Source organism: Microcaecilia unicolor, chromosome 1 (assembly GCF_901765095.1).
Source record: "Microcaecilia unicolor chromosome 1, aMicUni1.1, whole genome shotgun sequence".
NCBI classification, from domain to species: Eukaryota; Metazoa; Chordata; class Amphibia; order Gymnophiona; family Siphonopidae; genus Microcaecilia; species Microcaecilia unicolor.
Genome location: NC_044031.1, coordinates 618,346,869 through 618,373,310, shown reverse-complemented (window position 1 = coordinate 618,373,310; position 26,442 = coordinate 618,346,869). Strand labels below are relative to the sequence as shown.

The 26,442-nt window shown below is 45.6% G+C and overlaps 1 protein-coding gene across 3 annotated transcripts in view; it reads left to right on the top strand.

Moving 5' to 3' along the window:
• GPAA1 (glycosylphosphatidylinositol anchor attachment 1) overlaps nt 1-26,442 on the top strand; it is a 93,340-nt gene that overhangs the window by 25,545 nt on the left and 41,353 nt on the right. For all 3 annotated transcript variants that reach the window (XM_030220069.1, XM_030220079.1, XM_030220087.1), the window contains 2 exons: nt 11,269-11,416; nt 11,936-12,037. In XM_030220069.1, coding sequence (XP_030075929.1) covers nt 11,269-11,416; nt 11,936-12,037 — 250 coding nt within the window. The remainder of the gene's footprint in view (nt 1-11,268; nt 11,417-11,935; nt 12,038-26,442) is intronic.

Genomic DNA, 26,442 nt, shown 5'->3' with positions numbered 1-26,442 from the left:
TTTTAATAGTCTGTTCTTTGCAACCAGCGTACAAAGTGTTACAGTAGTCCAAATGACTTATTACCATTGACTGTACCAGGGTACGGAAAATGTTTCTCAGGAAGAAAGGTTTTACTCTTTTGAGTTTCCACATCGAGTAGAACATCTTTTTCATTGTATTCTTCACGTGGGTAGCGAGTGTGAGGTTTCGATCAATGGTGACTCCAAGAATCTTCAAATTTTCTGAAATGGGAAGAGTGCAGTATGGTGTGGTTATGGTGGAGTAGTTGTTTGTGTTGTATTGGGAAGTGAGTACTAGGCATTGAGTTTTTTCTGCATTGAGTTTTAGCTGGAATGAAAGTGCCCAGGAGTACATGATTCAGAGGCTTTGGTTGATCTCATTGGTGAGTTGTTTATATCATGTTTGAACGGGATGTAGATCGTGACATCGTCTACATATATGTATGGGTTAAGGTTTTGATTAGCTAAGAGTTTGGCTAATGGTATCATCATTAGGTTGAAAAGAGTTGGTGAGAGGGGGGGATCCTTGAGGAACTGTAGGGTGAAAATAAGTAATTAGGGCAATAATTATTCCCTGATAATACTTATTACAAGGTTCATCGCTCAGTCTAGGGGCTACTATGAAGGAACCTTGTTGCTGGCACCCTGCCAGTGTTTTGTTCCCCGCCAAAGTACCAAAGCCACGTCACAGATGATATTATTATAATTTATTGTAGGTAGAAAAATAGGAACACTCTGCAATAGCTTATACTACTACTACTACTACTACTACTTAACATTTCTAGAGCACTACTAGGGTTACGCAGCGCTGTACAATTTAACAAAGAGAGACAGTCCCTGCTCAAAGAGCTTACAATCTAATAGACAAGTGAACGGTCTTATGCAATATAATATCTCTTACTGATATGCACACTAACAAAATATATTGTCTAACTACACTCTGATTATCCTGAGACTACGTACAGTAATTATTAGAACAGTACAAATGATATCCTAATGATCCTTATGAAAACTTATCACATCTTATGCAAAATACACATTAGCAGCTGTCCCTGACCAAGAACTGACATACACCAGTCGTACTTAGATAAAACCACTGCCTAACCCCAGACTAGGAAATATATCACTGTGATCTTACCACGCTGTCCTGATGACGGCTTCAGATAAGACCGGAGCAGAATCTCCCCAGACACTATCTCAGCTGTCTGTGTCTTATGTAGTGCAGGTCTTTCTCAGCAAACAAGCAGGTTCCCGTCTCTCCGTTGGTTATCAGAGCCAAAATCTCTGCCACAGGTATTTGCACCAGTTATGCAGGTCGCAAGGTTGGTATCATACAGTCTCTAGCTCACCCCGAGCCTTGCTGGATTTCTCAGGTCCTTCCCAGGTACTCCTCCTCCGAGGGTCTCTGACTAACTTCTTTCTCCCACTCTCCCCGCGTTCCAGACCTCCCTGTCTGGTGATAGCCTGGACCAATTAGCCTCTCGTACAGTCCAGTGCATGGGCAAGAAGAGTTCTTTGTTTTGTGACCTTGGAGATGGTAACTTCTGGTGCCATGAGTATGACTCCCTTCCCAGCCTCTCAGAGATAGAAGGGGGATGGTTGGAACACAGAATGTCCTTGGCTTCAGCAAGCCTGTCAGTGATTTTCCACAAGCTGAAGCTGGATCTTGCTGACACAGAGATGTGCAGGTCAGAGGGTTGCAGCAGCCATCTTATTGTACCAAGATGTCATAGGCTTGTATAGGCCAAGACCAACTCAGGCTAGATCACAGGGAAATACCCCTACAGAACTCCACATTCCGGTATCCATGGAGGTGATCTTTCAACGTTCGTTGTTACTTGGTAAGATCTGGTGGTGAGTAATCCCTCGAACCATTTGAGATCTGGGCCTCCGATTTCGAAGTGTTCTAGTATATGAAGTAATATTCCATGATCAACCATGTCGAAGGCGCTAGACATGTCAAATTGTAGTAGGAGTATGTTCTTACCAGTTGCAATTGTTTTTTTGAATGAGTTCATTGCAGACACTAGTACAGTTTCGGTGCTATGATTTGATCGAAATCCTGATTGGGACTCATGCAGAATTGAGTGTCTAGTTAGGTATTCAGTAAGTTGTTTCGTCACTATGCCCTCCATTAGTTTGGTTATGAGCGGAATGGATGTAACTGGGCGATAATTGGTTAGGTCCATTGTGTTTTTCTTAGCATCTTTTGGCAGCGGAGTGAGTAGGATGTTTCCTTTATCCATGGGGAATAGACCATTTTTGAGTCTGTGGTTTACCTGGTTTGTGAGGTCTTTTTTGAATTGTTTGGGGGTGGTTCTTATTAGGCTAGTAGGGCAAATGTCTAATTTGCATTGAGACTTGGCGTATTTTTTAAGCCATTGTGAGAGATCATCTACTGAGATCTTGTTAAAGTTGGTCCATGATCGATCTGCTGGGTATTCCCCAGGTTTCGGATCTAGGCATTCAAGGATGGTTGTGTATTTGATGGTTTTGGTGGGTATCATGCGTCGGAGCTTTATAATTTTTTTGTTGAAATATTTCGCTAGGTTGGTTGTGGATGGGGTGTCTGTGTTATTTAGAGGTAACCGGTGTAGTGTTTAGGAGTTTGTTTACGAGTGAGAAGAGTTTATGTGTGTCCTTGTAGTTTGGTCCTATTATGGTTTTGTAGTACGTTCTTTTAGTTTGTCTGATGTTGTATTTGTATTTTCTTTGTAACTGTTTCCAGTCTTTGAGAGTGTGTTCATCCTTTTTCTTGCTCCATGCTCTTTCTAGTCTTCTGACCTGTGTTTTCAGTTCAATTCTTCGTTAAACCATGGTATTGAGTTTTTCTTATTTGAGATTCTAGTTTGGAGCGGTGCTATATTGTCTAGTACTACTTTGCATCTGTTGTCCCATTCTTGTAGAAATTGGGGTGAATCTGTAGGTGTTGTCCATTCGTCGGTGTAAAATTGTTGCCAGAATATTAGTGGGTCTATTTTGCCTCTTGTAGTATAGGTTCTTTTTTCTTGTTTTTGTTGTGGCTCTTTTGTTTTCCAGGAGAGGGAAGTGCTTGCTTTGTAGTGATCGGACCATGGTGTGGCTGTCCATTTTGTGTCTGTGATTGTGAGGATAGGTTCTGATGAAAATTTTTGAGTTATAATGTCTAATGTATGTCCTTTTTTGTGGGTGGGTTGCATGTTTGGCCAGTGGAGCTCCCATAGTTGGAGGAATTCTTTGCATTCGTGTGCATTGCTTATGTTAGTATCTTCAAGGTGGAGGTTGATGTCTCCTGCTCTGAGAAGGTTCTGGGTGGGCATGCAAGTATTTGATATGAAATCCATGAAGTGTGTTTGAGAATCTTGCCAATTGCCAGGGGGTCTGTAGAATATGATTAAGTTTAATTGAAAAAGTACTTGAAAGGAGTATTGGATTTTGAGAACCCCAGCTCCCGAGAATGAATTTGATAGTGAAGAAAAAGAAGAAAGAATAGGATATGGAGTTCATGGTCCAGGCCACTTCTTGCAGGAGTCCACTATTGTTAGGGATCTGAGGGATACTTTACAGACTCATGGTATTCAACCTGATCTAGCACCCCAAATGGTTCCGTTGACACCCAAACAGGTGGTTGCCCAAGAAGAGAGGTCAGACTATTTTATAGACCCCAATGTGGCAGGATGGTCCGAGACAATGGCAAGCCAAATGTTGCCTTTCCTAGAGAAGATTCATTTGACCCCCCCCCCCCCCCCCCCCCCCCAGCATATGAGTGTAGCTATACTCTGTATTAGAAAAGGAGAGGCTAACCCACAGTGGGATGTGAAATATATGACATCTGGATTGAAAGTGTGGGAAAAGTATGAATGTAAGGCTGCTAGGCAATTGCCTATGTTGTTTGGTAAACGCCAACCAGGACAGTCAGAACAGAATGTTCCTAAGAAATATGTCCCCTGGAGTTTTACAGATTTGACCACATTGATTCAGCAGCTTCCCCCTTTAGAAAAAGGAGCTAATATGTGGATTGCTGCCTTTGAGAAAAAACGCTGCAGGACAGACCCTTTGTGTAGGTGATATTAAGAATTTATTAGCTAAATTACCTGGGGCCAATGCAGACAGTATATTTCGCAATGCAGGAATGAGTGTAGTGATTATGTCAGCAGCAGCCACCAGCTCAAGGGATAGTGGCACCCTGAGCCAGTTTACTTTGGCGGTGCCCCTTCCTCTTTGCCTCTCCCTCCCTTAGACTGGCATCCCTCCCCACCTCAGTCTGGTCTTTTCCCCCCACCCCCCTCCTCATGGGTCTGGCACTGCTCCCTCACCTCTCTCACTCCCCTGCGGTCCCGTAAAGTTTACATTGGTCACCGGTGGCAGCAGCAGTATGACAGGCTGCAAATTGCATCAGAGGAGGCCGCAGGTGGGGGGAAGAAAAGGCTTAACCTGTAGACCAGTTGAGGTCAAAGGCTGGGTATTTTGGCACCTTTAATCACCAGCGCCGTGGGCTAGAGCCTCACCTGGCCCAGTGGTTAAGCTGGCCCTGATAGCGGACTTTTGTATTTGACAGTCTTCTGTGGCTGCAACATGGCACCTCTTCTGTGTAGATCTCTACCTCTGCCTCTTTATTTGATGCAAATAGGCATGTTTGCCTCTTTACTATTATATGACACCATTCTTCAGGTCAGTTTCTCATGTGTTTACACAGGGGACCATGTGAACCCATGCTTCCGACAATAGCTAAGAGCCTCCTTGGGAGGCTCGAGTTTTTGCAGCTCTTTGTATGACTCCACCTATGATGCTTGTTATTCTACTATCACCTCTTCACTCCTTGCTGGTGCCTTCCTCCAGGGAGGTCAGTCTCTTCCCATTTGCACGTCTATCACCTATGGTGCCTCGCAGCACCTTATGCCTGGAACAGACTTCCTGAGCCCTTACGCCATGCGCCCTCCCTGCCCATCTTCAAGTCCTTACTCAAGGCCCATCTCTTCTCCCTTGCTTTTGGCGCCTAACCACCTTCCCCATTCCTGTTACCTACACTGACTACGTAGTCTGTTACCGTTAGATTGTAAGCTCTCTTGAGCAGGGACTGTCCCTCCCCGTGTTTAAACTTGTACAGCGCTGCGTAACCCTGGCAGTGCTATAGAAATGCTAAGTAGTAGTAGTAGTTTATCTTGCCTTCATAAGAATAGCCATACTGGGTCAGACCAATGGTCCATCTAGCTCAGTATGCTGTTTCCAACAGTGGCCAATCCAGGTCTTAACTACCTGACAGACCCCCAAATAGTGACAACATTTCATGCTACCAGCTCGGGCAAGCAGTGGATTCCCCATGTCTATCTCAATAGCAATGGACTTTTCTTCAGGAACGTGTCCAAATCTTTTTAAAAAAACCAGATACGCTAACTTCTGTTACTACATCCTCTGGCAAAAAGTTCCCGAGCTTAACTATTCTTTGAGTGAAAAAATATTTCCTCCTATTTGTTTTAAAAGTATTTCCATGTAACTTCATTGAGTGTCCCCTAGTCTTTGTAGTCTTTGTAGTCTTTTTTTTTTTTTTTTTTTACCATAAAATATCGATTCACTTCTTCTCATTTTACACTGCTCAGGATTTTATAGACCTCCAATCATATCCCCCCTTGGTTGTCTCTTTTCCAGGCTGAAGAGCCCTAACCTCTGTAGCCTTTCCTTATGAGGGAGGAGTTCCATCCCCTTTATCATTTTGGTCACTCTTCTTTGAACCTTTTCTAATTTCGCTATATCTTTTTGAGATATGGCGACCAGAACTGAACGCAATACTCAAGGTAAGGTTGCATCATGGAGGATACATCATCAGTCTTATTTACCATACCTTTCCTAATAATTCTTAGCATCCTAATTGATTTTTTTGGCTGTCGTCACACATTGGGCAGAAGATTTCAGCGTATTGTCTGATGACACCTAGATCATTTTTTGGGTGCTGATTCCCAGGGTGGATCCTAGCATCTGGTAACTATGATTCGGATTATTCTTCCCAATGTGCATCACTTTGTATTTGTCCACATTAAATTTCATCTGCCATTTGGATGCCCAGGCTTCCAATTTTCTAAGATCTTCCTGCAATTTTTCACAGTCCGCATGTGTTTTAACAACCTTGAATAGTTTTGTGTTATCTGCAGATTTTATCACCTCACCTCATTCTTCTTACTGTTTCCAGATCATTTATAAGTATGTTAAATAGCACCGGTCCCAGTACAGATCCCTCGGCACTCCACTATTTACCCTCCTCCATTGAGAGAAATGACCATTTAACCCTACCCTTTGTTTTCTGTCCAATGACCACTTCCTAATCCACAACAGAACATTGCATTCTATCCCATGACTCTTTAATTTTCTCAGGAGTCTCTCATGAGGAACTTTGTCAAAAAATTTCTGAAAATCTAGATACACTACGTCAACTGGCTCACCTTTATTCGCATGTTTATTCATGCTTTCAAAGAAATGAAGTAAATTGGTGAGGCAAAACTTCCTTAGCTGAAACCATGCTGACTCTGTCCCATTAAACCATGTTGATTTATGTGTTCCATAATTTTATTCTTTATAATAGTTTCCACTATTTTACCTGGCACTGACGTCAGGCTTACTGATCTGTAATTTCCCAGAGAGGGAGGAAAAAAAAACACAGGTAGGGGTGCAGTAAATCCCTATGGAAGTTACTCAAAGCAGGAAGGGGAGTAGGAGAAGTTGGCTCTTTCCAAACAATGGAGATGACGTATAGAAAATAAACAGTATTTATTGCAAAACATCAAAAGCAACTCGACACAGCGGCTGTGTTTTGGCGCCTCAGCGCCTACCTCAGGAGTCTTATGATGTACCGTTGATTGTAAAGAGAGGGTACAAAAAAGATTTATCTTGTTGAATTATCACCTCAGTTCAGGATTGCAATGAAAAGGCTTCATGGACTGCTGAAGTGTCAACTGTAATTTCCCAGATCACCCCTGGAACCCATTTTAAAAATCAGCGTCGCATTGGCCGCCCTCCAATCTTCAGGTACTACGGACGACTTTGACGACAGGTTAGAGATTACTAACAGCAGATCAGCAATTTCATGTTTCAGTTCTTTCATTACTCTTGGATGCATGCCATCTGGTCCAGATAACTTACTACTCTTTAATGTGTCAATTGCGCTCCATACATCTTCCAGGTTCACTGAGATATCTTTCAGTTCCTCCACATCATCACCCTTAAAAACCATTTCTGGTTCAGGCAGATCTCTACATCATCTTCCATAAAGACCGAAACAAAGAATTAATTCAGTCTCTCCACTATGGCCTTGAACACCCCCATGGCCAGTCTTAGCAAGTGCGGGGCCCTGTGCAGACCAATTTGGTGGGGCCCCATCCTAGCCCCGCCCCCATCCCAGCTCCACCCCATTGATAAGATTATTCAATTTTTAGAAAATTTTTTATTTATGAAATTTCAAATAGACAAATGAAGCTAAACTTGTACAGAAAAACTGATTGAAATAATAAGCACAATGCTATCATGAAACCTCGCCTCCCCAGAAATTATTCAGTTCAAGTCCATTACAATTAGTAGTTCCAATTCTCATAACCCCAGGGGATCAGAGGTGCAGACACACAATCTCTCCACTGCAAAACACTATACACAAACTTGTGCAAAAACACACTCATAACCTTACCAAACCATAACAGCACAAATTCCAAGGACAGGACGAGCTACAACCTTATGCGTGGAAAGGCAGAACTGTAATTACACCAGGCTCTAAAACACCAATACGCTACCTCGTGAAAAAAAACAAAACAAAAAGGGCTGGAAATACTACACGCTAGCAGGATACTGCACCTTGATCACACATGAAAAACACATGACAACAGATATGAAGGCAAAATACTGAACTGGAAAGTTACCTCAAGAAGTCAGACTCAGCATGCAGCAATACTAGAAAAATTGAAACTTACATGCAAAATATCACAGATGCACATTTCCAAAAGCTGACATATTCCAATTAATAAATTCTGAATAAAATACTTTTTTCTACCTTTGTTGTCTGCTCATTTAGTTTTTCTATTCGCTTTGGTCCCTTCTGTTTTATGCAGTGTCTTCTTTCCATTTGATATTTTTTCTCTCACCATGTCCACCATCCTCCTGTGTCCTTATGTGTCCTGTCTACCATCTGTATCCCTGTCCCTATCCTTTCTCCAGTTTCAGCATCTGCCTTCAAAGTGTTCCGATCCAGCCCTTAAATTCAGCAATTTTCCCTCCATCCATATCCAGCATTTCTCCTCACTCCCCTCCATCCATGTGCATCTATTTTCCTCCCCTCCCCTACATCCATATCCAGCATTGTTCCTCTCTCCCCTTCCCTCCTCCATCTATCCATATCCAGCAATTAATCCTCTCTCCCTGGGCCCTGCCCTCCCATCCATGTTCATCTTTGCTCCTCTCTCCCCTTCCCTTCTCTATCTATCCATATCCAGCAATTCTCCTCCCTCCCCTCCATGTCCAGCAATTAATCCTCTCTCTATGGGCTCTGCCCTCCCATCCATGTCCATCCTTGTTCCTCTCTCCCCTTCCCTCCTTCATCTATCCATATCCAGCAATTTTCCTCCCTCCCCTCCATGTCCAACAATTAATCCTCTCTCCCTGGGCCCTGCCTTCCCATCCATGTCCATCCTTGTTCCTCTCTCCCCTTCCCTCCTCCGTCTATCCATATCCAGCAATTCTCCTCCCTCCCCTCCATGTCTAGCAATTAATCCTCTCTCCCTGGGCCCTGCCCTTCCATCCATGTCCATCGATCAACTCTCCCCATCCCTCCCGCTCCCATGTCCACCTGTCCACCCTCTTCTCTGTTCTCTTTCAAATCTGCTAGTAATATTTAAATTTACCTCCGTTGCAGCTGCGCAGTGTCAGTGAAAGCGCTGTCAGATGTCTCTCCACCAGCCTTCCCTTCGCTCAGTTCCCTCAGTGCCCCGCCTTCTTCTGACATCATTTCCTCGAGGGCAGGACACTGAGAGGGAACTAACAAGCGAAGGGAAGATTAGAGACATTAGGCAGTGCTTTCACTGACGCTGCACAGCTGCTGGGATGTCAGAAGCTGGATCCAGGTAAATTTAAATACCGCCGGAGTGCCGGGATGGAGCTGAGGCGCGCCGCAAAGGGCCCTATGCGGCTGCCTCGGCCTAAGACCAGCCCTGAACACCCCTTTTGCTCCTTCAAGATCTAATGGTTCCACGGATTCCCTCTCAGACTTTCTGCTTCTGATGTATCTGAAAAAAGTTGTTACTGTGAGTTTTTGCCTCTGCAGCAAGTTTCTCTTCATATTCTTTTAGCTTTCTTTATCAGTGCTTTGCATCTAACTTTTCAGTGCTTATATTGCTTCTTATTTTCTTCATCTGGGTCCTTTTCCCATTCTTTGAAGGACATACTTTTGTCTCTACTAGCCTGTTTCACTTCACCTTTTAACCATACTGGTTGTCGTTTTCTTTCCACCTTTGTAAATACATGGAGTGCATCTGGTCTGGGCTTTCAAGATGGTATTTTTAAACAATGTCCTTGCCTGATTTAATGTCGTCTGCCATTCTATTCTTGCTTTATATTTTGATTCTGAGCGTCATGGACTCTTCTCCTGGGTTATTGCGTTCCTGTGTCTCCTATCTGCATTTCTTTGGTCAGGACCTTTATGGTCTGTGTTATCCCATATTACTATGCCATACTCAGCTCTGCAGCTATTTATCAATTTATTGGTATATGTTCATGCACCTCAGTTTGGATGGTCCACCTTTTGTGTCAAGGTTGTTTTTCATAATTTCCCTTAGGGCGTTCACAAGGACATACCTTGCTCTAGCCTTCCTTTCCTTCAGGGACCCGGTGTTGTCAGTTTGGTTTGTTTGGTACTTCTCTCATGCTGTGCTTATTTATGGTAATCATTCTTTCTCTGGTCATTTGGGACCTGCTGCCCTTCTGATATTTGACTTTGCTGCATCCCATTCATCTGGACTGGTCTGATATGGAAGAAAAGGAAGGAAAAATTGTGTTTGTACCTGTTCATCTTTCCTTTAGTCCTACCAGACCAGTCCAAAACTCCTCCCTTCTGGTGTTGGTTATTCTGTTGTTGTTGTTTTTTGTTTTTTTTACAGAAGTCATACTTTAAGTTTACCTTTTCATCACTATTGATGGCACACATTTCCTGACTCAATTATCTGTTTGTCAGTTGAGCATCTTCCTCTCTACGTGTTAAGACTCAGACTTCGCAGCCTTTTCAGTTTTCAGTGTTTTTCAGCGGACATCTTGAGAGCACCATTGCTTGGCTATTTGAAATACTGAACATTCTGGCTGCATGATATTCTTAAGGGGCAAATTGCTCAGAACTACTTTTTTTTTCTCTGTCTCCATCTGGTTTGGTAGGACTAAAGAAAAGAACATCATCAGGTAATAACTTCATTTTTCTTTCGTTTAACAAATTACATGGCTTTAACACTGTACTTTTTTTTTTCGTTTTCTAAATAAGTCCATAGTTGAGCATATGGCTTTTGCAAGCACTTTATCCTGCCTTAGCTACCATTTGAACCCAAGTAAATTAATTGTGTCTTTACTGATGCTTATGAGAGAGATGGAGTAACGATCTGATAATATAGCGCAGAGCTGGCAAAATCCTGGGCCCTTAAATTCTGGTGCCATAGCTGTCTGGGGCCTGGGAAATGATTCTAATGGGGCCAAGGAGAAAGAGAAAGCTGCTGTCACTTCTACAGTCTGGGACTGGAGGAAAGTTTCAGTAATTCTGGAGCCTGGTGCTTGCTGCTGCCATAGCACTCCAGGGCCTTGCAAATGATTCTGATGGAAGAAAAGGAGACAGACGGCGACAGAATGTTGCTGTCGCTATCACAGGCCTGAGAACGGGGGAAAGGTTTGGTAAGGCTGGCAAGAAGTGGCTGGAAAGAAGTAAAGGCCGAAGGATGCAAGGGGAAACAAAGACAAAAAGTGTGAAAAAGTAACATTTTCAGGAAAAATGAAATTCTGCTGGTTCCTAAAAGGTTTTAGCTGGCACACAAGTGTTTAAAAGTGTTTTTCACACCAGATACTTCAGGGAAAGAGACTGCAGTGCTTTGGCATCTCCAGGTAGGTTGGTCTGCTGCTGGATTTCTGATTACAGTGCTTGAAAATATAAGAATGAAATGTTTGAAAAGTTGAGGGTCACAGAACAGGAGGGCTTGCGCTGGAAGGGTATTGGTGGGCTCTTTCCACTCACTGATACAGCTGTGCCTTTATATTCTCTCTCTCTCTCTCTCTCCTTTCTTGTAGATGGTAAAAGGTACGAATGTATATGGGATCCTGCGTGCTCCAAGAGCAGCCAGCACCGAGTCGCTGGTGCTGAGTGTTCCATGCAGTGAAGGAGATAGCAACAGCCAGGCGCTGGGGCTGATGCTGGCCCTGGCATCCTACTTCCGAGGTAACGCTCATGATCTCTCCTTGTGCTTTATTGTTGAGGATCTTAGCCCTGCATGAAGCCTTTGTGGAACAAAGTGAGACACATTCAGTGCAACTCTGGTACATCAGCACAACATACCTACATGTGGGCAAGTACTACCTAGAAATTGTTTTTCCAAGCCCAACAACATCAAGAAGAGGATGTGATTCACCTGCTCAGACTGGTCTCTCAGTTGCTTCCAACACAGGTCCCAGAGATGTTGTTGCCTAGAAACAGGATCATTCATTCTGTGATGTTTCCCTCTGGCTGGATGTCTTACAGTATTTTTGTACAGATCTGAGGTTGTCATTTTCTTGGTTATCAGAGCATTATTGTTCTAGAAGCAGGACAGGAATTTTAGAAAAAATTATTTCAAGGTTAATGTGCCTTTTTTTGGATAATTTCTTGTGAGTGATGAGTATATCTTTATGGGAGGAATAACATGTCCCTTGACTTCCTGGCTTTTTTTCTTTAACTTTTAATTTTTCTTTCTGTTTCCAGGTCAGATTTACTGGGCCAAGGATATTATCTTCTTAGTGAATGAATATGACCTGATAGGGATGGAAGCCTGGCTGGAGGCCTACCACAATGTGAACATCACAGGTAAGGGGCAAGCAGAGGAACATGGCTATAGAGTGTATTCATGCAAGGAGGCATGATATGTCAGTCATCCTTGTGTGGAAAGGCATGAGGGAGAGCCTGCACTGCTACCAGTGGGGAATGCAGTCGGAAAGATCCTGTACTATCATTTATTGGAAATGTGGCAAGGCACATGGAAGAGTTTCGCTTCTGTTTGAATATGTTTGGGAGAGTCTGTTGCCATCTGCAGGAGACACAGCTGGATGCAAGGGGAGTCTGCATAGATGGGCATGGACTCACTTGTTTGGGAAAGCTGAAGCAAAGAAGAGGGGGGAGATAATTTTTCTTCATTCCCCTTCCCCCCCCCTTTTCCAGACTATGACACAGTCTCCTGCTTTTCTCTCTTTACGTCCAAGGGTGTAGGCTGAGTGCTTAAGTTGGCGGTGCACCAAATAATTTGCTGCTTCTTTGTGGTTTGGGAACTGTCACGAATTGAAGGTAGGTGAGCCCTTAGATTGCAGCCGGAGCTGTGGCAGACAAGTCCCCTGGGCTGGCACAGGGCAGGAGTTGGAACAAGAACCAAGACAAGGGAGGGCTAGGCAAGGCTAAACAAAGCAAGGTAGAAATAGCAAGATACCAAAGAGAAGACGAGGACTAGATCCAGACAAGACGAGTAAAGCAAGGCAAAGAGCTAGAACTGGAACCCAAGCAGAACAAGTCAAGTCTCGGAACTAGATTAAAACTGGGTCCAGAACGAGGCAAGACACGGAACTATGTTAAAACTGGGTCCAGAAAAGGCAAGTCAAGGACTGGATCCAGACAGGACTGGACAAGGCAAGGCTACAGTAACAAACAGAGGCAAGGCTAAAGGCAACAGGAATAAACTACAGAATGACGTGGGGACAAAGGTTGTCCCCGCCCCGTCCCCGTGAACTCTGTCCCTATCCACAAAAGCCTGTTTAACCACCTTTAAGATTTACTTTTGGGTTTAAAAAGCAAAATCATGTGCATGTAAGGACTGCATAAACAAATTAAAACAAATGCCCTTAAAATGTAATAATACTGGACTGATCTGGCAAGCAGTAATGAAACAGTGAAGGAATATTCATTCACATAGCAAGCAATAATGAGCACAAATTTTCCTAATCATTCTACAACTCCAAGCACTAATTATTTTCTCGCTATACAAAACAGGTAACCACAGAAAAACTGAAATAGAGATCTCCCTCAAGAAAGCCAGACTCTGTAAGCTGTGTAAACACTGGTAAAAGAGAAAGAGAAATGTATTTTCTCCTGCACTCTGCAAAATACAAAAATAGAAAAGACGTACATTTCACAAAGCAGGCCGATCTCAGTCCTTAAAAAGTATTAAATAAAAATATTTCTTTTCTACCTTTGTTGTCCGAGCACTTTATTTTTCTGATTGGGTTGGTCCCAGTCTCTTTTCCACTTTCCACATGTCAGACTTCTCTAAGTTCTTTGCCACGTTGACGTTTCCATTTCTTCTCTCTCCTCTTGGCTTCTTCCTTTCCTTCTCTACATCTATCTGGCAGTGACCTTTGATTTCATGTCCATCCCCCTTTCTCCCACCTTAGTCTCTGTTTCACTTCTCATCTACCTACTAGCTTTTACCATTGCTTCCTCTGCCTGTCTCCTGAACCCCTATCTTTCCCCCATCTTTCATCCTCTTAGCCCTCATCTACCCTCCACTGGATCTCATTACCCTATCAGTCCCCAGCTCCATCCTTGTCTTTCATTGCTTCCAAGGCCCTATACCCCATGCCCTTCCTTCCTCTCCCCCCCCCCCCCCCCCTTGCAAGGTCATGTCACTCTCCCTTCTTCCTTCCCTCCAAGGTCCAGTGTCGCTTTCCCTCCCTCTCCCCCTCCACAATGTCTGGTGTTGCTTTCCCTCCATACCCCCCCCCCCCCCAAAGTCTGGTGTCGCTTTCCCTCTCTCCCCCTCCCAGGTTCGGTGTCACTCTCCCTCTCTCCATTCCCACAAGGTCTGGTGTTGATCGCTTTCCCACCCACTGCCACTGCCAGGTCCTATGTCGCACTCTCCCTCCCCCCTCTGCAAGGTCCGGTGTCACTCCACCTCTCCGCTATGCTTTCCTGCAGCCTTTCCATCTTCCGGGCTGCCAACAGCATTAGCAATGTAAGCACGCTGCCTTCGCGCACCGGGAAGCCTTCTCTCTGCCTATGTGGAAACAGGAAGTCGCAATAGAAGGCTTCCAGGCTGCGTGCTTACATTGCTAACGCTGCCAGCTGCCCGGAAGATGGGAAGGCTGCAGCGGGAGCACAGCGGAGAGGTGGAGGTGTGATACCGGAGCTTGCATGTGGGGAGGGAGAATGCGACACAGGACCCGGCGGGGTGGGAAGGAGAGCGAGCGAGCAACACCGGACTTGTAAGGAAGGGAGGAAGGACGGGGTGGAGTGGTTAGGGTGGTGGACTTTGGTCCTGAGGAACTGAGTTTGATTCCCACTTCAGGCACAGGCAGCTCCTTGTGACTCTGGGCAAGTCACTTAACCCTCCATTGCCCCATGTAAGCTGCATTGAGCCTGCCATGAGTGGGAAAGCGCGGGGTACAAATGTAACAAAAAATAAAAAGGTAGAGGTCCGTTTTACCGCGTGTGCAGGGGTTATTACTGCTCCTGCAGGGCAGGGAAATAACCTTTGTTTGCACCCGCGGTAAAACTCTGAACATTTTTCCCATTCCTGTGGTTTACCGTGATTACCCGCTTCCAAGTCATTCTCTAGAATAAACAGAAGCAAAGCTAGAAGACAAAGCAGGATTGTCTTAAAATTTCCTTTTAGTAGTCTCACCGTAAAATCATTGATACAGTGTTTGGTTTTGTAAAGTGTCCCACAGAGGCAAGGCTAAAGGCAACAGGAATAAACAGAAGCAAAGCTAGAGGACCGGTTAGCACTGGCATTTTTCATACGATGTCTGTGTAAATCCAGGAATGTAAGACCTTTGAAGTCAGAATGATTAAATATTTTTGACACCCAGCAGACAAAGATCTGGGTTTTCTAGTCCATTATAAACCATAAAATTCTACTGCTTTGAAACCCTCTTATCACCATGCGTCTCTCCCTGTCTCATCCACCCAGCTCCCATGTTTCTCACCTTACCCACCTCACCCTCTTCCTGTGAGACTGGCATTGGAATGCTTTGATGTTTCACTTATATATACTTGTATCAACATTTGCTCATTTCTGATCTGAAGAAGAAGGGTTACCTTCGAAAGCTAATCAAAAAAATGTGTTGTTAGTCCAATAAAAAAGGGATCATCTTATTTTCTTTTCTACGTTTTATTTTATTTCTATTTATTACCTTTTAAAAGTAGGCTAACACGTCTACTACATCACTGTAAAAGATAAATTCCATATCATCAAGCTGATCAATCCATAGACTGGTGGGTTGTGTCCATCTACCAGCAGGTGGAGATAGAGAGCAAACTTTTGCCTCCCTATATGTGGTCATGTGCTGCCGGAAACTCCCCAGTATGTTCTCTATCTCAGCAGGTGGTGGTCACACACAGCAGCAGCTCTGGCTAGGCCTCCAAGCCTAATTTTTAGGTTTTGTTGAGTGCCTGGGGTTGAGGGCTCTTTTGAGCAAGTGCAAACCTGGTGGTGCCAGGTCCCTCCTTTTCTCCCCCCTCCCGCTGGCTCCGTTAAAAAAAAAAAAATTTTGAAAAAGGCGTTTATTTCGACGTTTATTTAAGCGTCTATTGCAGCTACTCACTGGGACACCAGGTCGTTACAACTCGGAGCGGACAGCAGGTAATTTTTACCTTTTTATAGCGGGCAGGGGGTTCCTCGATTCTTCTCCTCGTGGCATATGGCGTCGGAGGGCGAGGGCGCAAAGGGTCGCTCCCCGGGTCGCTTGAGCGCTTCTAGAGGGCATGCGGGGGTCTTCAAGCCTGATTCACCCTTGTTGGGTGACAGTTTCGTGACGGATGAATGTCCCGGTCCTTCCTCCGGCGTGGCGGTTTTTCCCGCCATAAACGCCCATCCCCCGCTGCTCGCCTCCGCCATCTTGGCCGGCCACGCGGCTCGGACGGCTTCTTCTTGGGCCGCCCTTGAGGTTGGAGACATTAATGCCATGAACGCCCTTAATTTGGGCGACGGCACAGAAGCGGCTAAAGTTAAGAGCCGTTCTTCCCGCGCGGCTCCTTCGCGGAGTTTCGCGCCGGACGCCATTTTGGATGCGCAGCATGTCTCTCCCCCGCTATTGCGAGCACCGGTTGAGGGTGCGTCTAGGGCTGTTGCCCAGACTGCGGAAGTGCACAGTCTGGGGGGTTTCTCCCCCGAGTTTGTTTTGCTGCTGCATCAGGCCTTCCTCATGCACAACGCTGCCCCTGCTCCCTCGTCTGGTAAAGAGGTTGAGGTTCCCAGAGGTAAACGCCCTCGGGTTGATTCCCAGGCCTTGGAGGAATTTGTCTCCTCCGATGTAGATGAGGGCAGCGTGTCTGAGGTCTCCCAACGGTCCTTTGCGGATTCCTTGGAGGAGACGGATCCCCGCTCGGATGGAGCGGATGACCCCTCTGCAGCGCGGCTTTTTAGCCCAGAGGATTTGCCCAACCTGTTGTTACAGGCCATGGACACTTTGAAGATTTCCTCTCCGGAGGACGTCTCTCCCTCAGCCCCTGTTGGCTCTGCCATTATGCTGGGGACGAAGCGCCCGCCTAGAACCTTCCACGTGCATGATGCCATGCACACCTTAATTTCGGCTCAATGGGATGTCCCAGAAGCGAGCCTTAAAGTGGCTAGGGCTATGTCCCGCCTCTATCCTTTGGCTGTGAGTGAACGTGAGGCCTATCTGTGGCCTACCGTGGATTCTTTAATCACTGCGGTGACTAAGAAAACGGCGTTGCCGGTGGAAGGTGGCACGGCCCTAAAGGACGCCCAAGACAGAAGATTGGAGGCGGCCTTAAGGTCGTCCTTTGAGGCGGCTGCTTTAAGTTTGCAGGCCTCAGTTTGCGGCTCCTATGTGGCCAGGGCGTGCCTGACTATGGTGCAGCGGGCTTCCCCCTCGGATCATTCCTTGAGGGCTGATTGGCCGGCCCTGGAATCGGGCTTAGCCTATTTGGCAGACTTGCTGTATGATGTCTTGAGGGCCTCAGCGAAAGGCATGGCTCAGACAATCTCTGCGCGGCGGTGGCTTTGGCTGAAACATTGGTCTGCTGACCACGCCTCTAAATCCCGCCTGGCTAGGTTGCCTTTTAAAGGCAAGCTGCTCTTTGGGGTCGAGCTGGACAAAATCGTGACCGATCTCGGCACGTCTAAGGGCAAGAAATTACCAGAGGTCAGGGCTCGGGCTAGTACTCGTCCCGGTACCTCCAGAGGACGGTTGCAGGAAGCCCGTCGGTACCGCCCGGGCAAGTCGGGTTCCTCTGCCCCCTCTTCCTTCAAGAGGAATTTCTCCCCCAAGCAGCATTCCTTTCGCAGAGACCGCCGTCCCGGAGGTGCTCCCTCCGGTCCTCCCCCAGGGTCTCGTACCCAATGACGGGGTCTTGGTCCACGCCCCAGTGCAGATTGGAGGACGGCTGTCCTCGTTTCTGGGCGAGTGGACCACAATAACTTCAGACGCGTGGGTGCTGGAAGTCATCAGAGACGGCTACAAACTAGAGTTCTGCCGACCCTTAAAAGACGGGTTTGTACTCTCTCCCTGCAAGTCTCCGGTCAAAGCTGTGGCAGTGCAGCAGACCTTGGACAATCTGATCCGCCTGGGCGCGGTCGTTCCGGTGCCAGAAAGTCAGCTTGGCAAGGGACGTTACTCCATTACTTTGTGGTACCAAAGAAAGGAGGTTCTGTCCGGCCTATCCTCGACCTCAAAGGGGTCAATCGGGCCTTGAAAGTGCGGCACTTTCGCATGGAGACTCTCCGCTCTGTTATAGCGGCAGTGAAGGCAGGAGAGTTCCTGGCATCCTTGGACATCAAGGAAGCGTACCTGCATATTCCCATCTGGCCTCCTCATCAATGCTTTCTGCGTTTTGCAGTCCTGGGATGACACTTCCAGTTCAGAGCCCTCCCTTTCGGGTTGGCTACTGCTCCGCGGACCTTTTCCAAAGTAATGGTGGTCATCGCGGCCTTCCTACGAAAGGAAGGGGTACAAGTCCATCCTTATCTGGACAACTGGTTGATCCGAGCCCCCTCTTATGCAGAGTGCGGCAAAGCTGTGGACTGGGTAGTTGCTCTTTTGAGCTCCCTGGGATGGATCATCAACTGGGAGAAGAGCCAGCTGCGCCCGACTCAGTCCCTGGAGTACCTGGGAGTTCGATTCGACACCCAAGTGGGCAGAGTGTTCCTGCCAGACAATCGGATTGTCAAACTTCAGGCTCAGGTGGACCAGTTCCTAGTAGCCTCTCCCCTTCGGGCTTGGGATTATGTGCAGCTGTTGGGCTCTATGACGGCCACGATGGAAGTTGTGCCCTGGGCCAGGGCTCATATGAGACCACTTCAACACTCTTTGCTGCAGCGCTGGACTCCGATGTCGGAGGATTATGCTGTGCGCCTTCCCTTGGACCCAGCAGTGCGCAAGGCGCTGAGCTGGTGGATGCAGACAGACAAGTTGTCTGCGGGAATACCTCTGGTGACCCCAGAGTGGATTGTCGTCACGATGGACGCCTCGTTGTCGGGCTGGGGAGCCCACTGCTTGGGAAGGACAGCGCAGGGGCTCTGGTCTCCTGCAGAGGCAAAGTGGTCTATCAACCTCCTGGAACTCAGAGCCATTCGGTTGGCGCTTTTGGAGTTCATCCCGGTACTGGTGTTGAAGCCTGTACGGGTCCTGTCGGACAATGCCACGGCTGTGGCCTATGTCAACCGCCAGGGAGGTACCAAGAGCGCCCCTCTAGCCAAGGAGGCTATGAATCTTTGCCAGTGGGCGGAAGTGAACCTGGAGCAGCTTTCAGCGGCCCACATTGCCGGAGTCATGAATGTCAAGGCGGACTTTCTCAGTCGCCATACCTTGGAGCCCGGAGAGTGGCAGCTATCTGCTCAGGCGTTCTTGGACATCACGAAGCGCTGGGGCCAGCCGAGCCTAGATCTGATGGCGTCATCGGCCAATTGCCAAGTGCCGCGCTTTTTCAGCAGAGGACGGGACCCTCGATCCCTGGGAGTAGATGCTCTTCTCCAACAGTGGCCGACACAAGAGCTTCTCTATGTGTTCCCGCCCTGGCCCATGTTGGGCAGGGTGCTAGACCGGGTGGCAAAGCATCCCGGCAGGGTAATCCTGGTGGGTCCAGATTGGCCCAGGCGTCCCTGGTATGCGGACTCGATCAGGCTCTCAGTCGACGATCCTCTGCGGCTGCCAGTGGAGCAGGGCCTGTTACATCAGGGTCCCGTGGTGATGGAGGATCCCTCCCCCTTTGGTCTTACGGCCTGGCTATTGAGCGGCAGTGTCTGAGGAAGAAGGGCTTCTCAGACAAGGTCATCGCCACTATGCTGAGAGCGAGGAAGCGCTCTACTTCTACTGCTTACGCCAGGGTTTGGCGTATCTTTGCAGCGTGGTGTGAAGCAGGCTCACTTTCTCCCTTCACTGCTCCAATTTCTTCAGTGTTGGCGTTCCTGCAAGAAGGTCTGGAGAAAGGCCTGTCGCTCAGTTCCCTTAAAGTCCAGGTAGCGGCTCTGGCTTGCTTCAGGGGCCGCCTGAAGGGTGCTTCTCTGGCTTCGCAGCCAGATGTGGTGCGCTTTCTCAAGGGAGTTAATCACCTGCGCCCTCCTCTGCACTCAGTGGTGCCTGCGTGGAATCTCAACCTGGTACTAAGAGCATTGCAGAAGCCGCCTTTGGAACCCTTGTCGAGGGCATCTCTGAAAGACCTGACGTTGAAAGCAGTCTTTTTGGTGGCTATCACTTCAGCCAGAAGAGTTTCCGAGCTCCAGGCGCTCTCATGTCGAGAGCCTTTTCTGCAGTTCACTGAGGCAGGAGTGACTATTCGCACAGTGCCTTCCTTCCTGCCCAAGATTGTTTCTCGATTCCATGTGAATCAGCAGCTCTGTCTCCCTTCCTTTCGTAGGGAGGACTACCCAGAGGAGTACTCTGCTCTTAAATATCTGGATGTGAGACGAGTCATCATCAGATACTTGGAAGTGACCAATGATTTCCGGAAATCGGATCATCTGTTTGTCCTGTTTGCAGGTCCTCGTAAGGGTCTGCAGGCTGCTAAGCCTACAGTGGCAAGATGGGTCAAGGAAGCCATTGCAGCGGCTTATGTGGCCGCGGGGAAGGTGCCGCCTATCCAGCTGAAGGCTCACTCCACGAGAGCTCAGGCGGCCTCGATGGCAGAGGCCGGATCCGTCTCCTTGGAAGAGATATGCAAGGCGGCAACTTGGGCTTCGGCTCATACATTCTCCAAGCATTACCGTTTGACTGTGGCTGCACGGGCGGAGGCCCGGTTTGGAGCTTCAGTGTTGAGGTCAGGGATTTCAATGTCCCGCCCTGGGTGAGTACTGCTTCGGTACATCCCACCAGTCTATGGATTGATCAGCTTGATGATATGGAAGGTAAAATTATGTATAATCATACCTGATAATTTTCTTTCCATTAATCATAGCTGATCAATCCATAGCCCCTCCCAGATATCTGTACTGTTTTTATTCTGGTTGCATTTCAGGTTCAAGTTTAGTCTTCAGTTACTTCAGAAAGACTTCGTGTTCAAGTTTTTCACTTGGATTCTTCAAGAGTTAAGACGAGTTTGTGTTACAGTGAGCTGCTGCATTCCTCTCCCCTCCGTTTTACGGGGCTGGATTGAGACTTAAAATTCTGCCGGCACTCCCTCCCGCTTCGTGCGGCTGTAGGGCAGCTTTGTACCCCTCCCGCTTCGGCGGTGTTAGGGTCAGTCAGCTCCTCCCGCGGTTCCAGGATAAGCCAGATCCCCCCGCATCGGCGGGTGTGGTGTCCCTCCCCCGCTCCGCGGGGATGAGCTGGACGGATTCCCCTCCCCCACTTGTGTGGGGATGAGCTGGGTTAATTCCCCTCCCCCGTTTCGGCGGTGGTGAGCTGGGCAGAGTGTCCCTTCGTGGGTGTAATTCTCTAAGTGCTGAGTCCTGCGGATGGAGCTTTGATATCGACATACTGAGGAGTTTCCGGCAGCACATGACCACATATAGGGAGGCAAAAGTTTGCTCTCTATCTCCACCTGCTGGTAGATGGACACAACCCACCAGTCTATGGATTGATCAGCTATGATTAATGGAAAGAAAATTATCAGGTATGATTATACATAATTTTACCTTACATATTACTAACAATAGTTCTGCACGTTCATTTTTCAAGTCTATTAGTACTCTGGGATGAATACCATCCAGTCCAGGCGATTTGCTACTCTTCAGTTTGTCAAATTGCGCCATTACTTTTCCAGGTTTATAGAGATTTCATTCAGTTTCTCTGACTCGTCAGCTTTGAATACCATTTCTGGCACCGGTATTACTCCCAAATCTTCCTTGGTGAAGAGTAAGACCGAAGCAAAGAATGAATTTAATCTCTTCGCTATGGCTTTGTCTTCCTTGAAAGCCCCTTTTGTTCCTCAGTCATCTAGTGGTCCAACTGATATTTTTGCCGGCTTCTTGCTTTTAATATATCTAAAAATGTTTTAGTATGTGTTTGTGCCTCCAATGCAATCTTGTTTTCGAAGTCCCTCTTTGCCTTCCTTATCAGTGCTTTGCATTTGACTTTCCATTCCTTATGCTTTTGCTACTGAAGAGTAGCAAATCTTCTGGACCGGATGGTATTCATCCTAGAGTACTGATAGAACTGAAAAATGAGCTTGCGGAGCTACTGTTAGTGATATGTAATTTATCCTTAAAATCGAGCGTGGTACCGGAAGATTGGAGGGTGGCCAATGTAACGCCGATTTTTAAAAATGGTTCCAGGGGAGATCCGGGAAATTATAGACCGGTGAGACTGACATCGGTGCCGGGGATAATGGTACAAACTATTATCAAAAACAAAATTACAGAGCACATCCAAGGACATGGATTACTGAGACCAAGTCAGCATGGCTTTTGTGTGGGGAAATCTTGCCTCACCAATTTACTTCAATTATTTGAAGGAGTAAACAAACATGTGGACAAAGGGGAGCCAGTTGATATTGTCTATCTGGATTTTCAAAAGGCATTTGACAAGGTACCTCATGAAAGGCTACAGAGGAATTGGAGGGTCATGGGATAGGAGGAAATGTCCTATTGTGGATTAAAAACTGGTTGAAGGATAGGAAACAGAGAGTGGGGTTAAATGGGCAGTATTCACAATGGAGAAGGGTAGTTAGTGGGGTTCCTCAGGGGTCTGTGCTAGGACCACTGCTTTTTAACATATTTATAAATGATTTAGAGATGGGAGTAACTAGCAAGGTAATTAAATTTGCTGATGACACAGAGTTATGCAAAGTTGTTAAATCGCGACAGGATTGTGAAAACTTACAAGAGGACCTTACGAGACTGGGAGACTGGGCGGCTAAATGGCAGATGACGTTTAATGTGAGCAAGTGCAAGGTGATGCATGTGGGAAAAAAGAACCCGAATTATAGCTAAGTCATGCAAGGTTCCACGTTAGGAGTTACGGACCAAGAAAGGGATCTGGGTGTCGTCGTCGATAATATGCTGAAACCTTCTGCTCAGTGTGCTGCTGCGACTAGGAAAGCGAATAGAATGTTGGGTATTATTAGGAAAGGTATGGAAAACAGGTGTGAGGATGTTATAATGCCGTTGTATCGCTCCATGGTGCGACCACACCTTGAGTACTGTGTTCAATTCTGGTCGCCGCATCTCAAGAAAGATATAGTAGAATTGGAAAAGGTGCAGTGAAGGGCAACTAAAATGATAGCGGGGATGGGACAACTTCCCTATGAGGAAAGACTAAGGAGGCTAGGGCTTTTCAGCTTGCAGAAGAGACGGCTGAGGGGAGACATGATAGAGGTATATAAAATAATGAGTGGAGTGGAACAGGTGGATGTGAAGCGTCTGTTCACGCTTTCCAAAAATACTAGGACTAGGGGGCATGCGATGGAACTACAGTGTAGTAAATTTAAAACAAATCGGAGAAAATTGTTCTTCATCCAACGCATAATTAAACTCTGGAATTCGTTGCCGGAGAATGTAGTGAAGGCGGTTAGCTTAGCAGAGTTTAAAAAGGGGTTAGACGGTTTCCTAAAGGACAAGTCCATAAACCTCTACTAAATGGACGGGAAAAATCCACAATTCCAGGAATAACATGTATAGAATGTTTATACATTTGGGAAGCTTGCCAGGTGCCCTTGGCCTGGATTGGCCGCTGTCGTGGACAGGATGCTGGGCTTGATGGACCTTTTGGTCTTTTCCCAGTGTGGCATTACTTATGTACTTATTATTTTCAGTTGGATCCTTCTTCCATTTTCTGAAGGAATTTCTTTTAGCTCTATAGCTTCCTTCACCTCACTTTTTAACCATGCTGGCTGTTGCTTGGCCTGCCTTCCTCCTTTTTTAATATATGGAATATACCTGGTATTTTTGAACAGCATCCATGCCTGATGTAAATTTTTGACCTTCGCAGCTACTTCTCTTAAGTTTTTATTTTCACCGTTCTTCTCATTTTGTCATAGTCTCCTTTTTGAAAGTTAAATGCTAATGTATTGGATTTCCTGTGTGTACTTATTCCATAGCCGATATCAAATCTGATCATATGATCACTGTTATCAAGCAGCCCCAGCATCATTACCTCCTGCTTCTGTACGTCCTCAAGGCTCTGGATTGATCTGTGGGATGCTATGGAAGGAAAAATTAGTTCTTACCTAATAATTTTCTTTCCATTAGTCCTAACAGATCACTCCAGAGGCCCACCCTGTATCTCTCCATTTTTGTTTTGGCTAGATAGTTATGGTGCTATAGCAGTGCCTGGTTGGCTTACTCAGTGTTCTGGTTGGATAGTTCCTGTTGGTGGTTATATGTTATTCTTGTTCTATAGAGGTAGGAGATTTCACTCTTGGTTCATTATTGGTTCACTGCTTGGGTATCGACAATACTGAAAGTGAGGTTGCTGCACAGGGTCCTACGTGGCAGAGCTTTGGTGTGTTCTCTATCTCCACGTGCTGGTAGACGGACATAACCACAAGTCTCTGAATTGATTTGTTGGAACTAATGGAAAGAAAATTACCAGGTAAGAACTAATTTTTCCTTGGGGGAGAGTGCATCTGCTCGGTCCTGCGTATATAAATCCTGAAATGTTTTAAAAATATCATAAATCTGCTTGTCAGAGTGTACTTGGTGACCTAATGCATTTTTAAGCACTAAAACTTTCCACGGCCCTTTCCAGCTTGCCAATAGCCTAGCCAGCAGTTTTTCAGCTTTGTTTCTATATTTATATGGTTGATGCTGGTAGTATATTGCTGGGGGGGGGGGGGGGGGGGTTGGGGTTTGTTTGTTTGTTTTTTTTTGGCTCAATGTAAAAGCTTGTTTAAGGATTCTTGTACAGCTGGCAGTTGAGTTTTATGGTATGCTCTAGGATTTGTGCTGCATAGGTGGCACTGGTGGACTAAGTTACATTCTAGTCTAAGAATAGCATAATCTCTTAGCTTCTATTTAGTACAACTTTGTAGTTGTAGTTATAGCTTATTCCATTTTCTATACCACTAGGCTTAAAAAAATTTAAGATCACAGTGGTCTACAATATAATAAAATTAAATAGAAAATAACTTCAACAACAAGACAGAAAAGAAATAGATAGAGATAAAAAGCAAACATTAAAATTAATCTGAGGCACATATTAGGCCCCATCTCCGCTAACCCTTCGGAAGATCCACATTAAAAGCCAGATGAAAAAAATGTATCTTCAATAAATGTTTAAACCAAGATAAAGATTGCACTTCCCATAAAAAAATGAGGAAGAGACTGCCATAAGAAAGGTGACAAATAAAAAAAAAGCCCTCTTTCTAGTAGACATCAGGTGAGTCTCCTTAACTGGAGGGACAGTTAATAATAACATATCCTTAGACCTCAAAGATTAAGCTGGTACATATTCATGAACTAAAAATGATAATGATGAAAGGGCTTTTTTATAAAAAGCCTGATGAGTTAAAACCAACCAGTTAAACCGAATATGATAAAACACAGGCAACCAATGATAACATACAAATAAAGGCATAATATGATCAAAATGAGCTGCTTTACCTAAAATCCTCAAAGCAGCATGTTGAAGTGTCTGAAACTTCTTAATGTTACGTAGATCCAGGCTGCTAATTAACACTGCAAGATAGAGTGGTCGGTTAAGTTTCCTTTATTCAGAGGGATATATGCTGGCAAGAAGTTTTCTAAGCAAAACAAACCAAGGGTGGAAGAAGACCAAATCCAAATGACCAGCCCAAGCAAAGAAGTAAGGGCTTCAAACAAAGTTTATTGGGACCCTACATGGTCCGTGTTTTGGCGACAAGCCTTCTTCATGGGTCTAAAAACATAAAATTCAAAATCAATATACAGAAATAAAACACACACAATTAGAACCAAAGGTCATAAAACAACAATAAAAAATACAAATGTAAAATACAGAATATATAAAGCGTGAAGTATGTAAGACTAGTAAAAAAGCCCCGTTTCTGATGCAAATGAAACGGGGGCTAGCAATGTTTTCTTCTGTGTGCATGTGGGAGTGTGTGTGTCCCTGCCCTCTGGCCTCTCTCCCCTCCCCCCTCTGAGTCCTTCACTGTTACAGAGCCAGAGATTTGATTTCGTGCTCTGCTGTTTTCCTTCACTGACTGTTTGTGTTACAGAGAGGGCGGGGCAGACACTCATGGGGAAACCAGATATCTCTCCCCCTTCACACTTCCGTCTGGAGGCTTCATAGAACATTGGTGTTGCCTTTTATATAGAGAGATATGATAGTAATGCTGATGATGCACACAACTATGACAATATACATAATTGATATCTCATTATAGATTTCATCAAAATTATAAGTACATACATATAGGCTTAATCAAACAAGTTATTATCATAGTAGTCTTATCAAATCAAATTAGTTATAAAGGAAAACAAATCTAAAAGGGAAACAAATGATCCCTATTTACATAATGGGCTCTATATCATAACATTGTGATGTAATATTGGCATAATCAAATATTAATGGAATGCAGAATTTTGATTACATATATGTAGGCATTGAGATCTGTTCCATGATATTGTAATAATGATACGTCATAGTTTACAAGATACATCCAGGGCAATGTGTAAAAAAATGTTTAAACAACAGCATTTACTTGTCACTGAATCAGATGTCAGTTCTCCTCTCATGAGTTTCTTCCCTGACAAAGAAAGTGTAGAAAGTTTTATATAGGCAGAAAACAGCTTACATCAGAGGGTCAGCTCACAATTAGTTCTATTCAAAGAAATCAATAGGTCAACAAGAAAACAAAACAGAGACTTTGATTGATAGGTAGGATACAGATGATTTTCAGAACTGCAA